The sequence below is a fragment of the Dermochelys coriacea genome, chromosome 3, assembly GCF_009764565.3.
Source record: "Dermochelys coriacea isolate rDerCor1 chromosome 3, rDerCor1.pri.v4, whole genome shotgun sequence".
Lineage (NCBI taxonomy): Eukaryota > Metazoa > Chordata > Testudines > Dermochelyidae > Dermochelys > Dermochelys coriacea.
This window is the reverse complement of record NC_050070.1, coordinates 136,971,942-136,989,950: the sequence shown is the minus strand read 5'-3', so window position 1 is coordinate 136,989,950 and position 18,009 is coordinate 136,971,942. Positions and strand designations below refer to the sequence as shown.

Genomic DNA, 18,009 nt, shown 5'->3' with positions numbered 1-18,009 from the left:
CAAACAGCTAAGCTCATTACCTGAAATTGTTGCAGCCTAGTACCACTCCCACGATATTCTTGCCAATATCATGTACGTCTCCTTTTACAGTAGCTAGCACTATTGTGCCATGGTAAGGGTCCTGCAAGATGAGCAAACATCTCAGTATTTATAACTGTGAGGAAGGCTCATTTGTTTGTACAGCACCCAGTATAACGGGGTCCTAGTCCACAAGTGGGGCTCCTAGTGCTACTGCAACACAAATCAATATTAAATGACAATTATTAACTGAAAAGTAACTGATTTCTGAGACCGATTTAACTGGTAAAACTGTTTTAGAGCTGAACCCTATTTCGTTCAGGGTTACACAGACTTGAACTTGTGTAGTACCGCTACTCTAAAATATAACAATTGCACTAATATTCTAGTTTAATTAGATAAAATATTGAGAACGGAGAACAACTGCTCAGAACCAAGTGCATGTTTGTGCCTCGAGGATAATTTTGATCTATTTTGAATGTTGTATTGAAAGGAAAGTGAATTATGGATGGAAAGGAATTGAGGAGTAAAATTTCACACCCACCAAAAGAGTTAGAATCTTCTACAAATCAGTAATAACGGGCCAGACTCTAGTACAACCTGGCTATTTTATATGACTCAAGCTGCATGAATTGGCCAGATTCGGGACATCAATGGCCAGCAGAGAATTCCCCTTAAAGATCAGAACCTACCAAGGGAGCTCCTGCACCAGATGCACCCCCAATGCTAGCACAGAGGGCACTGCCAGTGGTGTGGCAAAAGTAGAGCTCCCCTATAGTGATTCTCCCTCAAGAACCGTATGTCAGTGGCATACCTTAGAGCAGTCCATAGGCTGCTATAATTCCATGTCTGGACTGGTGCAGGACAGGGAGCAGTCATAGGCTTCATGATTGCTCCCCCCTTCCCTGCATCAAGCAAAGCCCAGGCAGAAGGGGGGAGCATATTAAAATACAACTAGAAATATACATTTTAAGTATCTTCTCTCCTATACGGATCCAGGAACAGTCACCAGATCTCCTCAGGCGCCTCCGGTGCCTTTTCTGGGCTTCCTAGAACACTTTCCATTATGCATCTCCATAAATCTCAGCGTGCCTACTAATGAAGTGTTGATCCCTGCATCTCAGTGACTGAAATGGTCCTGGAAGTAACCATGAAAAAGTGAAGTCTGTCAAGTGTGCAAACGTGCTTTCAGATGGAAGCTACAAGGCATTCTCCTCTTGCTCAACAGCTATCTCCAGGAGCAGTATTTCCAGGGGAAAACTCTATAGCCCTCACTGAGCAGACACTGCAGGAGGGACTGCTTGGTCTTGCTCATTCTTTTCCCACCTTCCCCAACAGAGCAGCAATCTTACATTGAGCAGGAGCTGACTCTTTTTTAAAATCCCTCAAACTCTGTTAGCCTCCCTCTTTGGTGACACAACAGAGTTCACCAAATGCGACAGAGGCCACAAAGCTCACAAGGGGCCCAATCCAGATTCTTATTGGCACTGGATCAGATACAGGCAGTCACGCTAGAGAGGAATACTAGGGTGCACACAACTTAAAATAGACAGGAGTTGGTTCGGAACAGAGAGCAGCAGAAGCAAAGAATATGTTGCTGCTACGAATGGAGGGGAAGGAAAAAAAAAGTCTGCAAAATCATTCTCCGGCAGAAGAGAGAAAAATCCATGAGAGATGGCTAAGGGAGGAGAAAGAGAAAAGACATGCTTTCTCTCTCCCGTTAAATTATACGGAATTTTTTTTCTATTAAAGTCCTTCTTTCCAGCATTTTTTTTAAATATTTAAACCATTATTTCATGAAAGGCATAACCATGTAAAAAATGGATCGCAAATGGAAAATTCTACATCATAATAGATAATAATATTGATAATAATAATAATAATAATAGATAATGATAATTCTATATCAAGATATATCATCTAAGGAAAAGCCCAAGAAAACTTACAAATTTTAGATTTACCATTTCTCTGGGTTTCTCCTGATTTTTTAAAATTCTTTTACATTATGCTGCTACAGAAGTTTCCATTTGCCACAACATCTGCTGCTGACAAACTGCAGAAAACAGATCTTGCTGCAGAATTTAGATATGACATCGCATCCAGGGCCCTGATAATTGCCAAAGCCACATGGGATTTGTCATTTTCAGTTTACCAGCGTTATTCCACAAATTTTGAAGTTCAAACTAAAAACATATACGACATTTCAGACCCAACCACAGAAGTTCTGGTGTTTGGCTTCAGGTCACAGCCATGTGGAGCCTGAGCGTGCCACATGATTTGGACTCCTAGCCTTAATTCATACAAGATCCACTTGGAACCAGGCCTAGGTTCACACACTGATGTGTGCCTGACCTAGATTTCAGGTTTTTAAATCAAACAATTCATACAGATCCATCCCCTGTCGTTCAGATCTATAGCCCAGCTTCAGTGAAAGATAGTTTTACAGAGTTACAGCACAAGAGAGCACAACTTACCTTTTCTTCAATGCTGCCAGATTTAGCTCTCTCTTCCTCTCTTTCCTTTTCCATGTAGGGAATGAGGTGGCCAACTGCCTTCTTCATAACTCGAGCAGACTTTATCACCTGAATTGACAAATGGAGGAAAGGAGTGCAAGACACAGAGAAACTACAGTCCTTCAAAAGCCTGTTTTTCTAACCAGTCACAGAAAACCTGCAAACCAAAATACATATTTGCAAACACAGATCCCACTCTTGCAGTGAGCTCTATGCTGTCCAACCCCTGCTCCATGCAGATCCCCACTGAGTGCCTGGAGCTCACTCAAGGAGCAGGGCTGTGGGGCCCAATCCTGACAAGTGCTTAGTAACCACCAAACATAAATAGCACAATGTGAGTTGAAGGAGCTCACCTCTTTTCAGAATCAGGCCCTTAAGTAAAATCCACTAAAGATGAAATTACAATGCAATGGTCAACGAGGTGCCCACCAAGCACCATGGAAAAACGATGGGGAATTGAAAAGAAAGGGAAGGAAACAAAACAGAAAACCCAACAAAACTCCACCTACAAAGAAGGGTCACGTGCAATGAAAGAACAAAAAAATCTTAATAGCTACATCTACTTTTTTAGAATTGAAACAGTCCACTTCCTTTGGAAAGGGAAGCTGGAACAGAACCATTTATGGACACTTATTATAAGCAACAACTGGATAGATAATAGAGAGACTAGGCTAAACTTGCGGAAATATAAGAGACAGGGATTATTCCCGTCTTTACCTGAGGCAGAAACATCTTTCCAGCACCAAAAAGATCACCAACAACTTTCATGCCATTCATTAGGGGCCCTTCAATTATGTTCAGAGATCTGGGATATTTTTCATAGTTTAATCGTGCCTCTTCTGTGTCCTCAATGACGAATTTTTCAATGCCCTGAAAAAAAATTTACAAAATTTTTATTTTATATACATTATATATACACACACACAGACACAGAGTGTGTGTGTGTGTGTGTGTGTGTGTGTGTGTGTGTGTGTGTGTGTGTGTATATATATATATGTGTGGGTGTTTGTGTCTGTGTTCTCCCCATAATTTTCAGAGTCCTTTTAAAAAAAAATCACAAAAGCAAAAATTGATCAACTTTAGACTGCTTATCTTCAAGAATGTGTCATAACTATCTTTCAATTACTTTTTCTTGGACCGCCTTGATCTCATTAAAATATGCATAAGATACTCCTGAGGGAATTCTGTGCCAAAAAACTTAAAATTTATGCACACAATATTTTAAAATTCTATAAAATTCTGCAAATTTTATTTGTCAATAAATAAATGTGGCTCCAGTAGGCAGTGGGGAGCAAAAGCCACTGACTGCATTGAGGTGGGAGATCACCCTGAAGCCTACACCTCCCCCAGTACAGACACAAGGCAGTGAGGCTGCACCTGACCCTGACTCAGTGCAAGGGCTGGCCCTACCCCTCTGTGCCAGGTGCACCAGGTACGGGCAGGTAGGCTCAGTTCAACAGAATCCAAGTGTGGTGGGGCTTAGTGTGTGGGAATCCAGGTGTGGGGCAATGTGTGGGAGAGTGACTCAGTGGGAGATCTGGATATATAGGGGCTCGTTGGGGGTTTGGGATGCAGGGGCAATAGGACTCTACCAGGAGGGGGAGGGGGACAGTGGCACGTAAACCCGTGTGTCCCCCCCATGCCTCATCTCTGTTTGGAGGGGGGCAATCCCCCCTCCAAAAACCCTGCACCCAGGGTCATTCCCCCGCCTCCCCACCCCACCCACTCACCCCCAGATTCCCTACAGTTTTTTGCAGGGAAGCACAGGAATTGTGCGGGAGGTGGGTAGGGGGCATGCATTTTCTGTGGGCGTGCAGTCACACAGAATCCCCCCAGAAGTAATAAGAATGGCCATACTGCGTCAGATCAATGGTCCATCTAGACCAATATTCTGTTTTCTGATAGTGCCAGTGCCAGATGCTTCAGTGGGAATGAACAGAACAGAGCAATTTATAGAGTGATCCATCCCCTGTCATTCAGTCCCAGTTTCTGGCTCTCCAAAGTTTAGGGACACCCAGAGCATGGGGTGGCATCGCTAACCTCCTTGGCTAAGAGCTACTAATAGACCTATTCTCCATGAACTTATTTAATTTTTTTTTAACCCAGTTGTACTTTTGACAATCGCAACATATCCAAGCAATGAGTTCCACAGATTGACTGTGCATTGAATAAAAAAGAAAAGGAGTACTTGTGGCACCTTAGAGACTAACAAATTTATCTGAGCATAGGCTTTCACGAAAGTTTATGCTCAAATAAATTTGTTAGTCTAAGGTGCCACAAGTACTCCTTTTCTTTTTTGCGAATACAGACTAACACGGCTGCTACTCTGAAACCTGTGCATTGAATCAAATACTTCCTTGTATCGGTTTTAAATCTGCTGCCTTTTTAAATTTATTGGGTTACCCCTAGATTTTGTGTTGTGTGAAGGGGTAAATGACACTTCCTTATTCACTTTCTCTATGCAATTCACTATTCTTTATTTAGTATGCAATTAGTAAACTGTCTACAACAAGCATCTATCCAAACACTGACTAATCATGAAGTTACATAAATTCCATTTTGTGCTAACTCCCAACATATACAGATCTTTTTAAAGATTTTCAATGGAAACCAGTTTATGATTACATGAACTCTGCTCTTCATCGCATTTGCAACCCAAACATACCAGCACCCTTTTAACGGAAAGTGAAATGGAGTAGAAACAGAACATTAGAAGTGAAGCTGACCAGTCAATCCCCATTCACCTAGTTGAGTAAATTGCAAGTCAAAGAGTCTAAGCAGTGAAAACTAAATATGACTATTTGTTTGAAATTACTTGTGTTATTAGTAACGTAGGCAAGAAAGATTATGAATTTTAAGCCAACAGTGGCCTTCTTAAGGACTATATCTTGGTACCAGCAGGTGGGCCACAGGTATGATCCCTGCATACTGCATACTTTGACTACGTAAGGTAACTTTATATAAATTCACCTTGACAAGTGAGTATTCCAGCCTTTCCTCCACGGTGCTATTCCGCCATTCATCAGTCTGTACCATTTTCTTTCCTCCTTGGGCATGAGTCTAAAATGGATTGAGAGAGAATTGGAGTCAGTGGGAATTTGACTGGGTACAGGACACAGTCATAACCTCAGAATCTGGTCTTTTATTTTTCTAGGAATCAGAATTTAAAACTTTACACACATCCCACACTAAATGTTTTTAGGCCTTTGAAAGTAGTACTGTTTATACAAGTACACAAAGCACTATGCATCTGATGCTCTACTGACAAATAAAACTGACACTCTGAAAAGCATGTTGTAATGAAGATGTAGAAAAGAAAAGAAAAGAAAAGAAAAGAAAAGAAAAAGAAAAGAAAAGAAAAAAGAACTTTAACAACACTACCACTAATAAGGCATGCTGAAAGTACTCATCTTTAGGTTTCTGCTTAGGAAAGTAATTTAAATGGATCCCAGGCCAGCCCAGTGCACAATTCACTTTAAAATCCTAAATAATTAATTTGGCATTAGTTCAGTTCTGCTGGAGTAGAGTTTATGTTATACCACGTTCCGGATTACTTTTGAATTAAAAGGCATCCAGAACTATTTCATGCTGGGAAGTTTCATCAGCACAAAATAGCCAACATACACTTTCTTTCTCTCATTTCAGGCTTTAGTCCCATAGCAGGATTTGTTCTTAAATACACAAATATCCACCAGAAAGGTACATGGCTGAGGAAACAGAAGACCATTACATCCATCACTGCATTAGGTTCAAGTCAGTTTGCTTTGTGCAAACTATTCCCATGGTGCATTTTGAAAGAGAAAAATTGCCCTAAACACTCCCACATTTCATTGACTTCTGATTGTCTCATCCCATTGCTTTGAATGTTTATTAGCAGCCTTTTAAAGGTAGGACCATGTATTTGTATTCAACTCAACTGACTTTAAAGTTTCTGCAGAGCTACCAAGCCTTATGCTACTTTACTCTCTTCTCCCATAAACCTTCTGATCTTGTTCTACCCTCTTCATGAAATGGCCCTCAACCCTTTTGGATGATCCACAGAGGAAACAAGATTGGATCTCTCCTCTATAGAAAGAATAAAGTCAGCTGGAGTCAAAGTGCTCTCCTTAATGCCTTGTCTACACCAGAAACTTGGAAGCATTTTTCTGCACCAGTGTTACCTTCAGTGATAGCTGTAATGTAGACAGCAAGCAGGTGTTCTCTCAGTGTCATCTTGCCCTGCAGATAGTACAGTAGCTGGGTCAAGAACAGAGATAACCAAGAGGCCAGATGAGGATGGCACATTTATATGGATATAAAGGTGCTTGAGGGAAGTGAGACTCCAATTTGCAGAGGGATGAAATAGAGAAGAGAACGTTTAAATAACCAGTGGCCAGTGTAGGTCAGAGTAAGAGGAGATTAGAAAAGGGGGAAAAAAAAAATTCACATGTTGCTGTAGATGAGATCCAGGATACAGGCAACAATGATTATAGATTGGTGAAGGCTATGGGAGTCAAGCAGAGACGATGAGTATGTCATGGAGGCCAGCACTCATCCTGAAATCCCCAGTAGAGAGAAACTTGGCAGAAGAGACATTAACAAGAAGTCAAATAAAAGAGGGAGGCAGGGTGGATAAGACTTTTGAAAGGGAAGTGGTAAATTAGAGAGTTTAAACAGTAGAAGGAGAAATGGGGTTGGATAGATGAAAAAGGAGCAAAAAAGTAATAACCTTGTGCTGGGCCTATGGCCATGCATTTCAGTAATGGGATCAATTTTACCCACAATTACGTAGCACGTAATTAATGTATAGAATTTGCTGCTGTGGTGGGGTGGGAGTACACACTATGAATGGATTTTTACAGTAGGACAATTCTGGACACTAAGGATGGAAAGCCATCTTCACTAAGGATGGAAACACTCCCATTGACTTCAAGATGGGATTTTACCCTAAGAATATTGCAGCTATGCAAGAGATGAATGAATCTCATGTTTCAGGTAAAACCTGATCCGCCGGGGAGGTGAGACTGACAAAGAGGAAATCTCCACTCCCCCACACACATCCCCCCACCCCCCAATGTGCAGCACTGGACGACTGGCAAGGTGCATTGCTACAGGCAGGGGAGGTGGAGGGAGGCTGCCTCACTCTGAAGTGCTGTTGGAGGCAGGATACCAAAGATGGACTTGGCCAGATCTGGTGCGGCAGTTTTCATGCTCACTGCATGTTAGCACTGTAAGGATTTCTACAGTTGACGTGAAGGAATAAAGAAAATACGTAGGCTTACAGAATGCAGCATCCAGTAACAGTTAATTACCCTCTGCAGAGCAGAAATCAAAGCAATTACACATGCCACACCAAATCAGTGAAACACACATATGAAATACATTTTTGAAGGGTGAAATTCATTCCAATTTACAGGGCCTGCACAAGGCCTTATATACCACTGAAGAATCAGGGAAAGGCTTTAGTGGTATAGTACACACAGTCCTGCATGGTTCCCCTCCACTAAGATTGATCTCACCCAAAAGAAGAAGAATACAAGGCTCTAAGAAAGTGCCATACAAAAACCCCAAGCCAAAGTTTCTATCTCCAGTGCAGGCCACATTTCAAAGCTGTCAGTTGTGGATTTTCTACAGATCCTCTACTGGAATTTTATGTTAAGTTTTCATTCAGGTTTTAGGGATGTGCTGAATAGATAGATTCTCTCTTTTTGGTAAAGAGCATGGGACTGTTCCAACTTCTGCAATAAACACATCTACTCTGAGAACTGGGCAGAGAGTCCAATATCTGAAACAGTAACAATTCACACACCGAGACTGTATTTTTCCATGCTCTTAAGATTTACCAGAAGAAAGAGCCCATCTGTTTTACCCAACCATGTTACTGCTTTTCACGCTCTATTTGCATTCAAAGTCTGCCTCTTGCAGAAACACTTACGTGGTCCCTCTTGAGGGCTGTTGAATAGTATTGATTGGGCTATTAATTCCCTTTAACATTAAGGGACACCACCATAAATTAAGACATTTAGCCTACTGGACAGACATATTTCTGGTTTAAAATAATCCCCTTTGGTTCTTCCACCACCACCACTTTGGGCCAAATTTACAAAGGTATTTAGATTCCTAACTCACATAGGTGCTTAGTGAGATTTTCCAAGGCATCTATTTAAATTTTTAGGTTCCAGAATATCTTTGTTAATCTGGCCCTTAAACTATTTTATTTTTCATGCCCTTTGGCTCTTCTATTTCATTGTAAGGCTCTAGTTGTCTTTTTTTGCCCTCCCTGCAACTGCAGATACCGTAAATATCCACAGTTTACCATCACATCCAAGAAAGATAACTTGTAAATCAACTGGTATTAAAAAGCATTGTACAAAACAACCTTAGTAATAATATTAAGTCTTACATAAAGTGTGTGCTATGAGGACGAGGAATGACATGGATAGAAAAGTTTTCCTGTTATTTATTTTAAATTTACTGCCCTTGTTCTTATACAGGCATGGACATAGTTGTGTCCTACAGGCCAAACACAATCCATGCATTTCAGTAACACATCCTATAGTCCCGCTCAGTTTTAATAAAGGGGTGTGGCCTGCAGTCATTAGAAATAGCTCTTCAGTCTGGTTTAGGATTATTCTATAATGTGCCCTAGTAACTTACTTGGAAATCCACAGAAGGGTTGACACTGGTTTCAATGGGACCAGAATTTCACTTTAAGTCTATAGGGTTGTTAATCTGGCATCTTTCATATTCCTTTAGATAGGTACTTATATGGTCCCTATCACCACAGTCTCTCACAAATGCATCGAACAACATAACACCCCTGTGGGGTTGGATAGTTTTAGCCACCTTTTATCAGATGGGGAGATGAGAAAGAGAGGGAGATTAAATGACGTGCCCAACACCACACAGAACTCTGGCACAGCTGGCAACTGAATGCAAATCTGTGTCCCACTAGAATGCCTTTACCACCGGATCACCTTTCAGGCACACACAAAATGCTCTCTGTCCTCCAAAAAGACATGTAGGGGCTGGAATTGCAAAAGAAAGAGCCCTCTTCACTTCCCGGGATGATCCCAGCCCCTAGTGCAATATAAAATTCTGCTCCAGAGGCAAAACAGTCAACAGAAGGTACCTTTGCCACAGGCTCTCCTTAGTCAGAAGGACTCTGATTTGTTAGCCACCTTCAGGGAATGATGTAAGCGTATTCAATTTGGTTCAGTTTTTTTCCATTTGCTTTTAATAACGGAGCTACTTGCTCCAGCTGGGCAGCTTCTACTACTCCCTGTCAGAGGCTACATAAATGTGTGTGTTTTAATCTTACCTGGTGTGTCAGCACTTAGATGCAACAGCCTAGGTTCTGTACAAAAGGTTAATGACATAACACTGAAAGTTACCTGGGCGTAATGTAAAAGCTTCTCTGTAGCATCTGGGTCTTTATTCCAGATCAGATTCTCACACAGCCGTAGAAGTTCCTTGTGAATATCATCATACACTGGAAGATTCCCTGCATTCACTATCCCCATGTCCATGCCATACTGAGAGTACAGAAAAAAGATCAGCAGCAATATCCATAAAACCTCACACCACATATCTGCGGAGCACAAATAATGTAGTCGGAAAGCACATCATACCTTAATTGCATGATACAGGAAAACTCCGTGCATTGCTTCTCGAATGGCTTCCATCCCCCGGAAGGAGAAGGACAGATTGGAAAGGCCTCCACTTATTTTAGCTCCTGGCAGTGTTTCCTAGCAACAGGATCAAAATATCAGCATGGTCAAACTTTACAGAAGTGATTCCTGAAGAGGTGTTGGAGAGGCACTAATGATCCACAGAGAACTTGTTCCAGGTCTGTGCAGTGCTGGCAAGTCATATGATGACAGCACCTCACTTCCTCTCCTTGGTTCCAACTGCTTCTACAGTTATCCAGGCTCTTCCGTGCAGAGAAGAACTTGAATGTCTGTAGAAGAAGCTGGAAACAAAAAAGGAAGAACCAACCTAGCAATACATAAGCAACTTGTGTGGTTCCCAAAGGGATGATGGGCTATTATGAATGGGGTCGTGACTGGGAGGGGTGTTCCACATAATAGTAAACAGGAGGGGAGCTGCTCTCCTCTCTCAATATGTGTTCCACACTATGAAAGTCTGACAACTTCTGCTTTCTGCAACACTAACATGTTCACTTTTCCTTAAACTGAGCAAAGACACCAGGAAGAAAAGGGATCCAACATAGTAGTAACTCACAGATTATCTTTCTCAACAAAAATTGTAAATTAATTATCTGTCATCAAATATTAACTAGATCCTATTTGTTAGGGTTGGGTTTTTTTTGTTTGTTTTTTTGTTTTTTTTTAAAGAAGGGCTGTCACTGCATTTTTTAGTCAAAACTCACAGAGCAGCCATGGTAAATTTAGTAACACACAAAGCTAGAGTCATGCCACAGGAATACACTGGGCTAGCTTGGAATCCAAAATCTCATCTGGCGACTGGAAAGACTTTCTGAGTTCAACTGATCCAGGACAGAGATAGGACAGGATGCTGCCTGCTCATCTCCCAGAAAATTTCAAATAGAATCTGTTTGCGAGGACTGGCAACAAATAGAACCCATCACATTGCCCCCTCAAATGTAACGATAGAATGGGTGACATGGCTTTATACAAGTGATGCCCTTTATTTCTGGGTGTCCCAACAGGTATACTGTGACTAAATAAAAAGTGAAGAAAGTCTTACATTATAGCACACACAAAAACCTTAACTAATCCAGCCACAATAATTGAACTTAATTAAACAAATCAGCTTTCACATGTCTTGAGGGGGGCCTTTTGGCCAGAGTGCTGACATTTTATGAACGTTACTTCATTTCATTAATATCAATATATTTATGGTACAGTTTATGGACTGAGCTAAATTTAAAGCACTACATAATGTATAATGTCTCCTATTGGAAGCATAGCAGTGTTGAGAAACTACTGCAGTTCACAGGAGTAGTCCACTATTATTAGTTTAAGAAGTAAATTATTGTGAAGCACTGGGGATTTTTTAATTAGATCTGCATGAAGTTATAATAAAAAACAAAACAAAAAAAACAGCAACAGCCAAAAAAACCCTCACTTTTATGGTTTTCGCTGCACTGATGAAGTTAATTGCATACAGGTTATGTTCTTCCATTCCAGTCCCTATGGTCAGAATATTGGGGTCAAAAATTATATCGTTTGGATTGAAGCCCACTTTCTTCACAAGGAGGTGGTAAGCTCTGGTGCACACTGCAATTTTAGTTTCCGTTTCTGTGGCCTGGAAAAATAAAAGAAGGGGTATGAAAAGAAAGCATTTCTGCTATGTAACACAAAGATAGGATGGAACCAAAGCTCCAGAGCTAAGTTGGCAGGTCTCTCATGAATCAGAGTTACCAATTTGAACACCATGAACTTGGGAAAAATGAGATTGAGTTTATAAATCCAAGTTTAGACATGTTCAGAGCTGAGGGGTCTTGGTTCAGTCCATTAGAGAAAGGAAGTAGGTTAGATTGAGAGAGACACTCCACAGTTCTGATATGGGCCCCATTTCCAGCATTGCAGCAAAACTTAAAGACAGCTCTGGCAAGAACGAAACTAATTCACAAATAGATCTGAGCCTAGTTCTCTCTCTGATCCATATGGCAATCAGTTTCTGAACTAGAAACCTGAAGTGGAAAAGAACTATAGAATTTAACAGAAATTTTATATCTCTGCTATCTTTTATATCTCTGCAATAAAATTCCTGCCTTCTCCACTGCCACAATCATCATCTAGTATAGATGGCATAGCCTTGTGGCACACCAATACTGCTGCTATTACTGGCAGACTTTGGCCTCTTATGATGGGGCCTGGGGCTGCTCCTGTCACTCTTATAGGAGTGGTATATTCAATTCAATCAATCCAGTGGTTTCAAATAGACTACGCACATGAATATAGTGCTATCTCAACACAATCAACAGGTCAAAAATGTCTCTAGATTGGGAAGGCGGGGGGGGGGGGGGAAGAAAAAGTGTTACTAAGATTGTATAGGCCTCTAATCATATTTGACTCTAACTACACAGCCACTTTACCTCCTCCTCCTATGGGAATAGGGCGGTCATCTCAAAAAGTGAAATCTGTCACATAATAAAGTGACACTCACTTGACCCACTTCATCAAAAGCCATGACCACCACAGCTGCTCCGTACAACTTAATCCTTCTTGCTTTTTCCAGGAAATCATCTTCACCTTCCTTCAGGCTGATGCTGTTCACGATGCATTTCCCTTGGCAACACTTCAAGCCAGCTTCAATCACAGAGAAATTTGAAGAATCGATGCATAACGGCACCTGTATCAAGCAGAAAGATAAAGAGGGGACGTGCAAATTAGCAGCAAATTTTCCCTGATCACCATCCACCAACTTAAACAAAAGGCTGGAAAAGCAAACACAAAATTCATCAGGTTTTCAAGCCTGCTTAAGGATAGGAATAAAAAACAGGAGCAATCAACAAACAAAATAGCACCCAGAATAGCTGTTTTCAGTGCAAATCTAAATGCAGAGCTGCTATGGTGCCTCCATAATATGCACATTGTACAGAGATCTCTCTCTTCCCTGCTCTCCTCCCCAGCTCATCTTCCAGCATGAAAGTATTGGTTTTTAGAAAGCCAAATTCCTTGGCATCAGCAGGTTTTAGTATCATGTGGGAGAACCTTCCTATATCTATAGTGAACTCTGGCCCCTTGTTCTGCAGACAGATGAGATTTATGTACGAGAACACTGCTAAGCACAGCACTCTACTGTTAGTTTATATTGTGCATAGTGGTTTTAAAAAGGACTTGATACTCTGCTCTGCCAACCAAAGGAAAAATGCAGCATGCCTTTGAGTTGGCAATAAAAGACAATGCAGCTCAGAAGGAGTGTGCTTAAAATCTGTGTTTCTGTGGAAGGCTATTCTGCTGCACGCCACTTAGCACATGTGACACTATTCTAAAGGGAAGGAAAGAACCCAAAATTCTGATGCCTGTGGCTTTCCCATCACAAAACTAGTGCAGGATAACTGAATACACACACTTCCTGTTTACTAAACAGGACAATCCGTATCAACATTTTACCAAAATATGATTCACATATCAACAGAAATCTGACTGAATGTGCTGTAGGATGAATCAAGTACAACCTTAGCAATGTCAGGTTCCGAAGCAATGAAGTTACAAAATCTGGCCATAGCACTTGGCCCATCCAGCATTCCATCATCCATATTGATATCCAAAATCTGGGCTCCCATCTCAACTTGGGCCTTGGCTACACTCAGAGCTTCCTATGGAGAGATTTAAAATGAATAAGTGGAACAAATGAGTTAGTCATGGAGGAGACATTATTACACTTTCCCAAACAAAGCTCTCTGAATTCACCCTATGTTGTAGATTATCAAAATGAGAGCATCTCCTTTTCTGATTAGTTTTATAAAAGGTTCCTTTGTCAACATACAAGACAAGTAGGTGTCCTCCTACATATCCTTGGAGCTTTGATCAGTGTGTTGTAAAAGGTCATGAGGCTCTAACTCTTTGATCTTTGAGAAGCACAGCTATTTGAAGTCTCAGAGGTTAATCGCTCTCACGTGGTGAGGGATGTAGCTGAGCTGAGCTACACAGGCAGACTTAGTATAAAAAGTCACTTGCTATGCAAACCTGAGAGCCACAAACAGAGGCATTTCAGAGGGAGTTAAGAGTGGGAGTGAGAAAGGCTTTCCTTCCAGCTCTACATGCAATATTAAGGTGGCCAGAGATGGAAGAGTGGTGGAGACCTGCAACAGATGTGACCACATTCTCTTTTCTGCCTGAAGCCAAAAGAGATTCCCTGTGCATTAAATGCAAGTTGGTGGCTGTGCTGGAAGAAAAGATTTGCAGTTTGGAGGGGCAAGTTGAAATGCTCCTGGGAATCAGAGAAGGTGAGCAGTTCCTAGATAGCCAGGTTTGGGAAAGAAGAATGGATCAAAGAAGAATAGAACTGGCCACCAAAGAATTAGAAAGTCAGTGAGGAGCCTTGGCAGTTCATAACCACCAGAGGCAAGAGCTCAGTGGCATTCCACATTGCTGGAGATAAATGAGAATAGGCAGCCTGTGGCCACCAGAAAAAAGAAGACCAGAAGAAATTCCACACAAGCTTAAGTTTCATATGGATACCAGGTCCTCCATGTGGAAACTGCTGAAGATACCTCTCAAGATCCAGCAAGTGGAAGCGTACTCCGTTTAGGAAGGAACAGTTGCACACCTACAAAATGGGAAATGACTGCCTAGGTAGGAGTACGGCAGAAAGGGATCTGGGGGTCATAGTGGACCAGAAGCTAAATATGAGTCAACAGTGTAACACTGTCACAAAAAAAGAGAACATCATTCTGGGATGTATTAGCAGGAGTGTTGTAAGCAAGACACAAGAAGTTAATTCTTTCGCTCTACTCTGCGCTGTTTAGGCCTAAACTCGAGTCCAGTTCTGGGCGCCACATTTCAGGAAAGATGGGGACAAATTGGAGAGAGTCCAAAGAGCAACAAAAATGATTAAAGGTCTAGAAAACATGACCTATAAGGGAAGATTGAAAAAAATTGGGTTTGCTTAGTCTGAAAAAGAGAAGACTGACAGGGGACATAACAGTTTTCAAGTACGTAAAAGGTTATTGTAAGGAGGAGGGTGAAAAATTGCTGTTCTTATCCTCTAAGGATAGGACAAGAAGCAATGGGCTTAAATTGCAACGAGAGGGGTTTAGGTTGGACATTAGGAAAAACTTCCTAACTGCTAGGGTGGTTAAGCACTGGAATCAATTACCTAGGGAGGTTGTGCAATCTCCATCATTGGAGATTTTTAAGAGCAGGTTAGACAAACACCTGCCAAGAAGTTTACATAATACTTAGTCGTGCCATGAGTGCAGAGGACTCGACTAGATGATCTCTCAAGGTCCCTTCCAATTCTATTCAAACAAAAATTTGGGGAGTGGTAAATAATGAAAAATACAGGTCCTGATTCAGTGCAATTTGGATCACTTGGTAAACTGGGCGCAAGCAAACAATATACATTTCAACACAGCTAAATGTAAATGTATACATCTGGGAACAAAGAACATAGGTCATACTTACAGGATGGGAGACTATCCTGAGAAGCAGGGAATCTGAAAAAGATTTTGGAGAGAGCAGATAATCAGCTGAGCATGAGCTGTCAGTGTGATACTGTGGCCAAAAGAGCTAATGTGATCCCGGGATGCAAAAAACAGGAGAATCTCAAGGAGTAGAGAGGTTGTTTTATCTCTATACTTGGCATGAGTGCGAATGCTGTTAGAATACTGTGTCCTGCTCTGGCGTCCACAGTTCAAGAAGGATGTTGATAAATTGGAGAATGTTCAGAGGAGAGCTACAAGAATTAAAGGAATAGAAAACATGCTTTATCGTGACAGATTCAAAGAGCTCAATCTATTTATCTGAACAAAAAGAGAAGATTAAGGGGTGACTTGATTACAGTGTAAGTATGTAGATGGGGAACAAATACATAATAATGGCCTCTTCAATCTAGCAGAGGAAGGTCTAACCGATCCAATGGCTAGAAGTTGGAGATAGACAAATTCAGACCGGAAATAAGGTGTAAATTTTAACTATCAGAACAATTTAGAGTCATGATGGACTCTCCATCAATGACAATTTTTAAACCAAGATTGGATATTTTTCTAAAAGAGATTCTCTAGGAATTATTTTGGGAAAGTTCTATGACGCGTGTTATACAGGAGGTTAGACTAGATGATCACAATGGTCCCTTCTGGCCTGGGAATCTATGAATATACCAACCCAGAAATCATTAGTACTGCAAAGCTGTTGTCATTTGGTCTGCAAAAAGTGATGATTTAGTCACAATGGTCTGTTAGTGCCTTCAATTTTAAACACAATTAGCAATGGGTTTTTACTGAAAAGATCAAAGCTTTACATGGTTACAATCAATTTTGATTGCAAATGATTACAGGAAAATAGCCTCCTGGGATGGACTACAGTAAGGACCTGTAAGTCACAAACTAAAATCTTCTTAGCCTCTAAGGGTAGATCTACACAGCAAAGAAAAACCCGCAGCTGGCTTGTGCCAGCTGGCTCAGGCTCACGGGGCTCAGGCTGCAAGGATGTTTCGTTGCTGTGCAGACTTCTGGGCGCTGGGTGGAGCCTGGGCACTAGAACACTGCAGGGTGGGAGGGTCCCAGAGCCAAGACTCCAGCCAGAGCCCAGAAGTCTACACAGCAATGAAACAGCTCTACAGTCTGAGCCCCACAAGCTTGAGCAAGCCAGCTGCAGGTTTTTCTTCGCTGCGTAGACATACTGTATGTACTTCATTATTGGAGGCTGTTCACTTGTTTATTAAGCTGCAAAACAATGTGTGTGTTAGGAGGGGAATATTAGAGTCCTTCTTCCGTTATTTGAATGCTTATGTCTGTTTGCTTTGTTTTTGTCACTTGATTGATCTGGGGGGCAGAAAACCAAACCAAACCACCTTTCTATTGCTCACAGCCCCAACAAACTGTGGTTCAGTTTTCCTCATCTCATACCAGACTCAGCTGCTACATTTTAGGAGGTCTCACTCCAACCAAAGCTCTTATTTCAATGGTATGAAATAGTAGAACAAACTACTTTGCGGGCAAATTTCAGGTGGTATAAAGTACCATACTGCCATTTGCCTCAATGGAGCTATGACATTTACACCAGCTGAGAATCTGCCCCTCTGTCTTTTCATTTTGAGCTGGCACCGTTCTAAGTTGTAGCTACCAACTTTTCTTGGGCACCTTTCCTATAAACCACCCCATCCCTCCCCTTCTGCCCTCCCCTTTCAATCTCTAGCTCCAGACTGTCGAGAATACAGCACAAATCAATAAATATTTATATTCTATCTATTTTCTCCCTGGCTATATAGCTAGTATTAAAGGAGAAACAGATCTTTCAATAACACTAGCTAACAGAGAACTTGGCAAAACCCTAACTGTGGATTCATCAACAGCTATTATGCTCAGCCAGGAACCTAAGTAAGGAAGAGCAATGAGAAAAAACAGGAAAACTGAAGAGGAGATTTTACCTTCCTATAGCTGGCGTGGGAGGAGGGCTATAAGTAGACCTAATAAGTAACTAGTAATACAATGCAATAGAAAAATACTCTAACGATATAATTGCTTAGAAAAAGTAGTGTTAGAAGCCTAACTTAAATGGGATGCTCACTTCATAGTTGCCTGCCATGATGAGCTTAGCAAACTTCTTTGATCCTGCCACATTGCAACGTTCACCAATGTTAACGAAGTTGGTGTATGGGCCAATCCTGAAGGGCTCAAGACCTTAAAGAGACGTTTTAGAAAACATTTGTAAAAATGCACGGAAAAAATGGAAACATTGTAGAGAATAAGCAACTTATTGTCAGTCCAAGAGCTAAGACCAGGTTTATCTGTGGGAATGTGGATCCCTCAATTTATCAAGCTGAAATTGGAAATACATCATTT

General features: G+C 41.3%; 1 protein-coding gene across 5 annotated transcripts in view; it reads right to left on the bottom strand.

The window, feature by feature from the left end:
• The window catches only part of MTR (5-methyltetrahydrofolate-homocysteine methyltransferase), a 92,988-nt gene that overhangs the window by 23,313 nt on the left and 51,666 nt on the right, over positions 1-18,009 (bottom strand). For 3 of the 5 annotated variants that reach the window (XM_038396326.2, XM_043511414.1, XM_038396324.2), the window contains 10 exons: positions 17,735-17,847; positions 13,681-13,821; positions 12,666-12,851; positions 11,622-11,801; positions 10,142-10,258; positions 9,905-10,045; positions 5,502-5,591; positions 3,249-3,401; positions 2,493-2,600; positions 21-121 (listed from right to left, as the gene is read on the bottom strand). In XM_038396326.2, the coding sequence (XP_038252254.1) occupies positions 21-121; positions 2,493-2,600; positions 3,249-3,401; positions 5,502-5,591; positions 9,905-10,045; positions 10,142-10,258; positions 11,622-11,801; positions 12,666-12,851; positions 13,681-13,821; positions 17,735-17,847 (1,330 nt within the window). The remainder of the gene's footprint in view (positions 1-20; positions 122-2,492; positions 2,601-3,248; positions 3,402-5,501; positions 5,592-9,904; positions 10,046-10,141; positions 10,259-11,621; positions 11,802-12,665; positions 12,852-13,680; positions 13,822-17,734; positions 17,848-18,009) is intronic. The other 2 variants (XM_043511415.1, XM_043511416.1) reach the window with 1 other exon arrangement.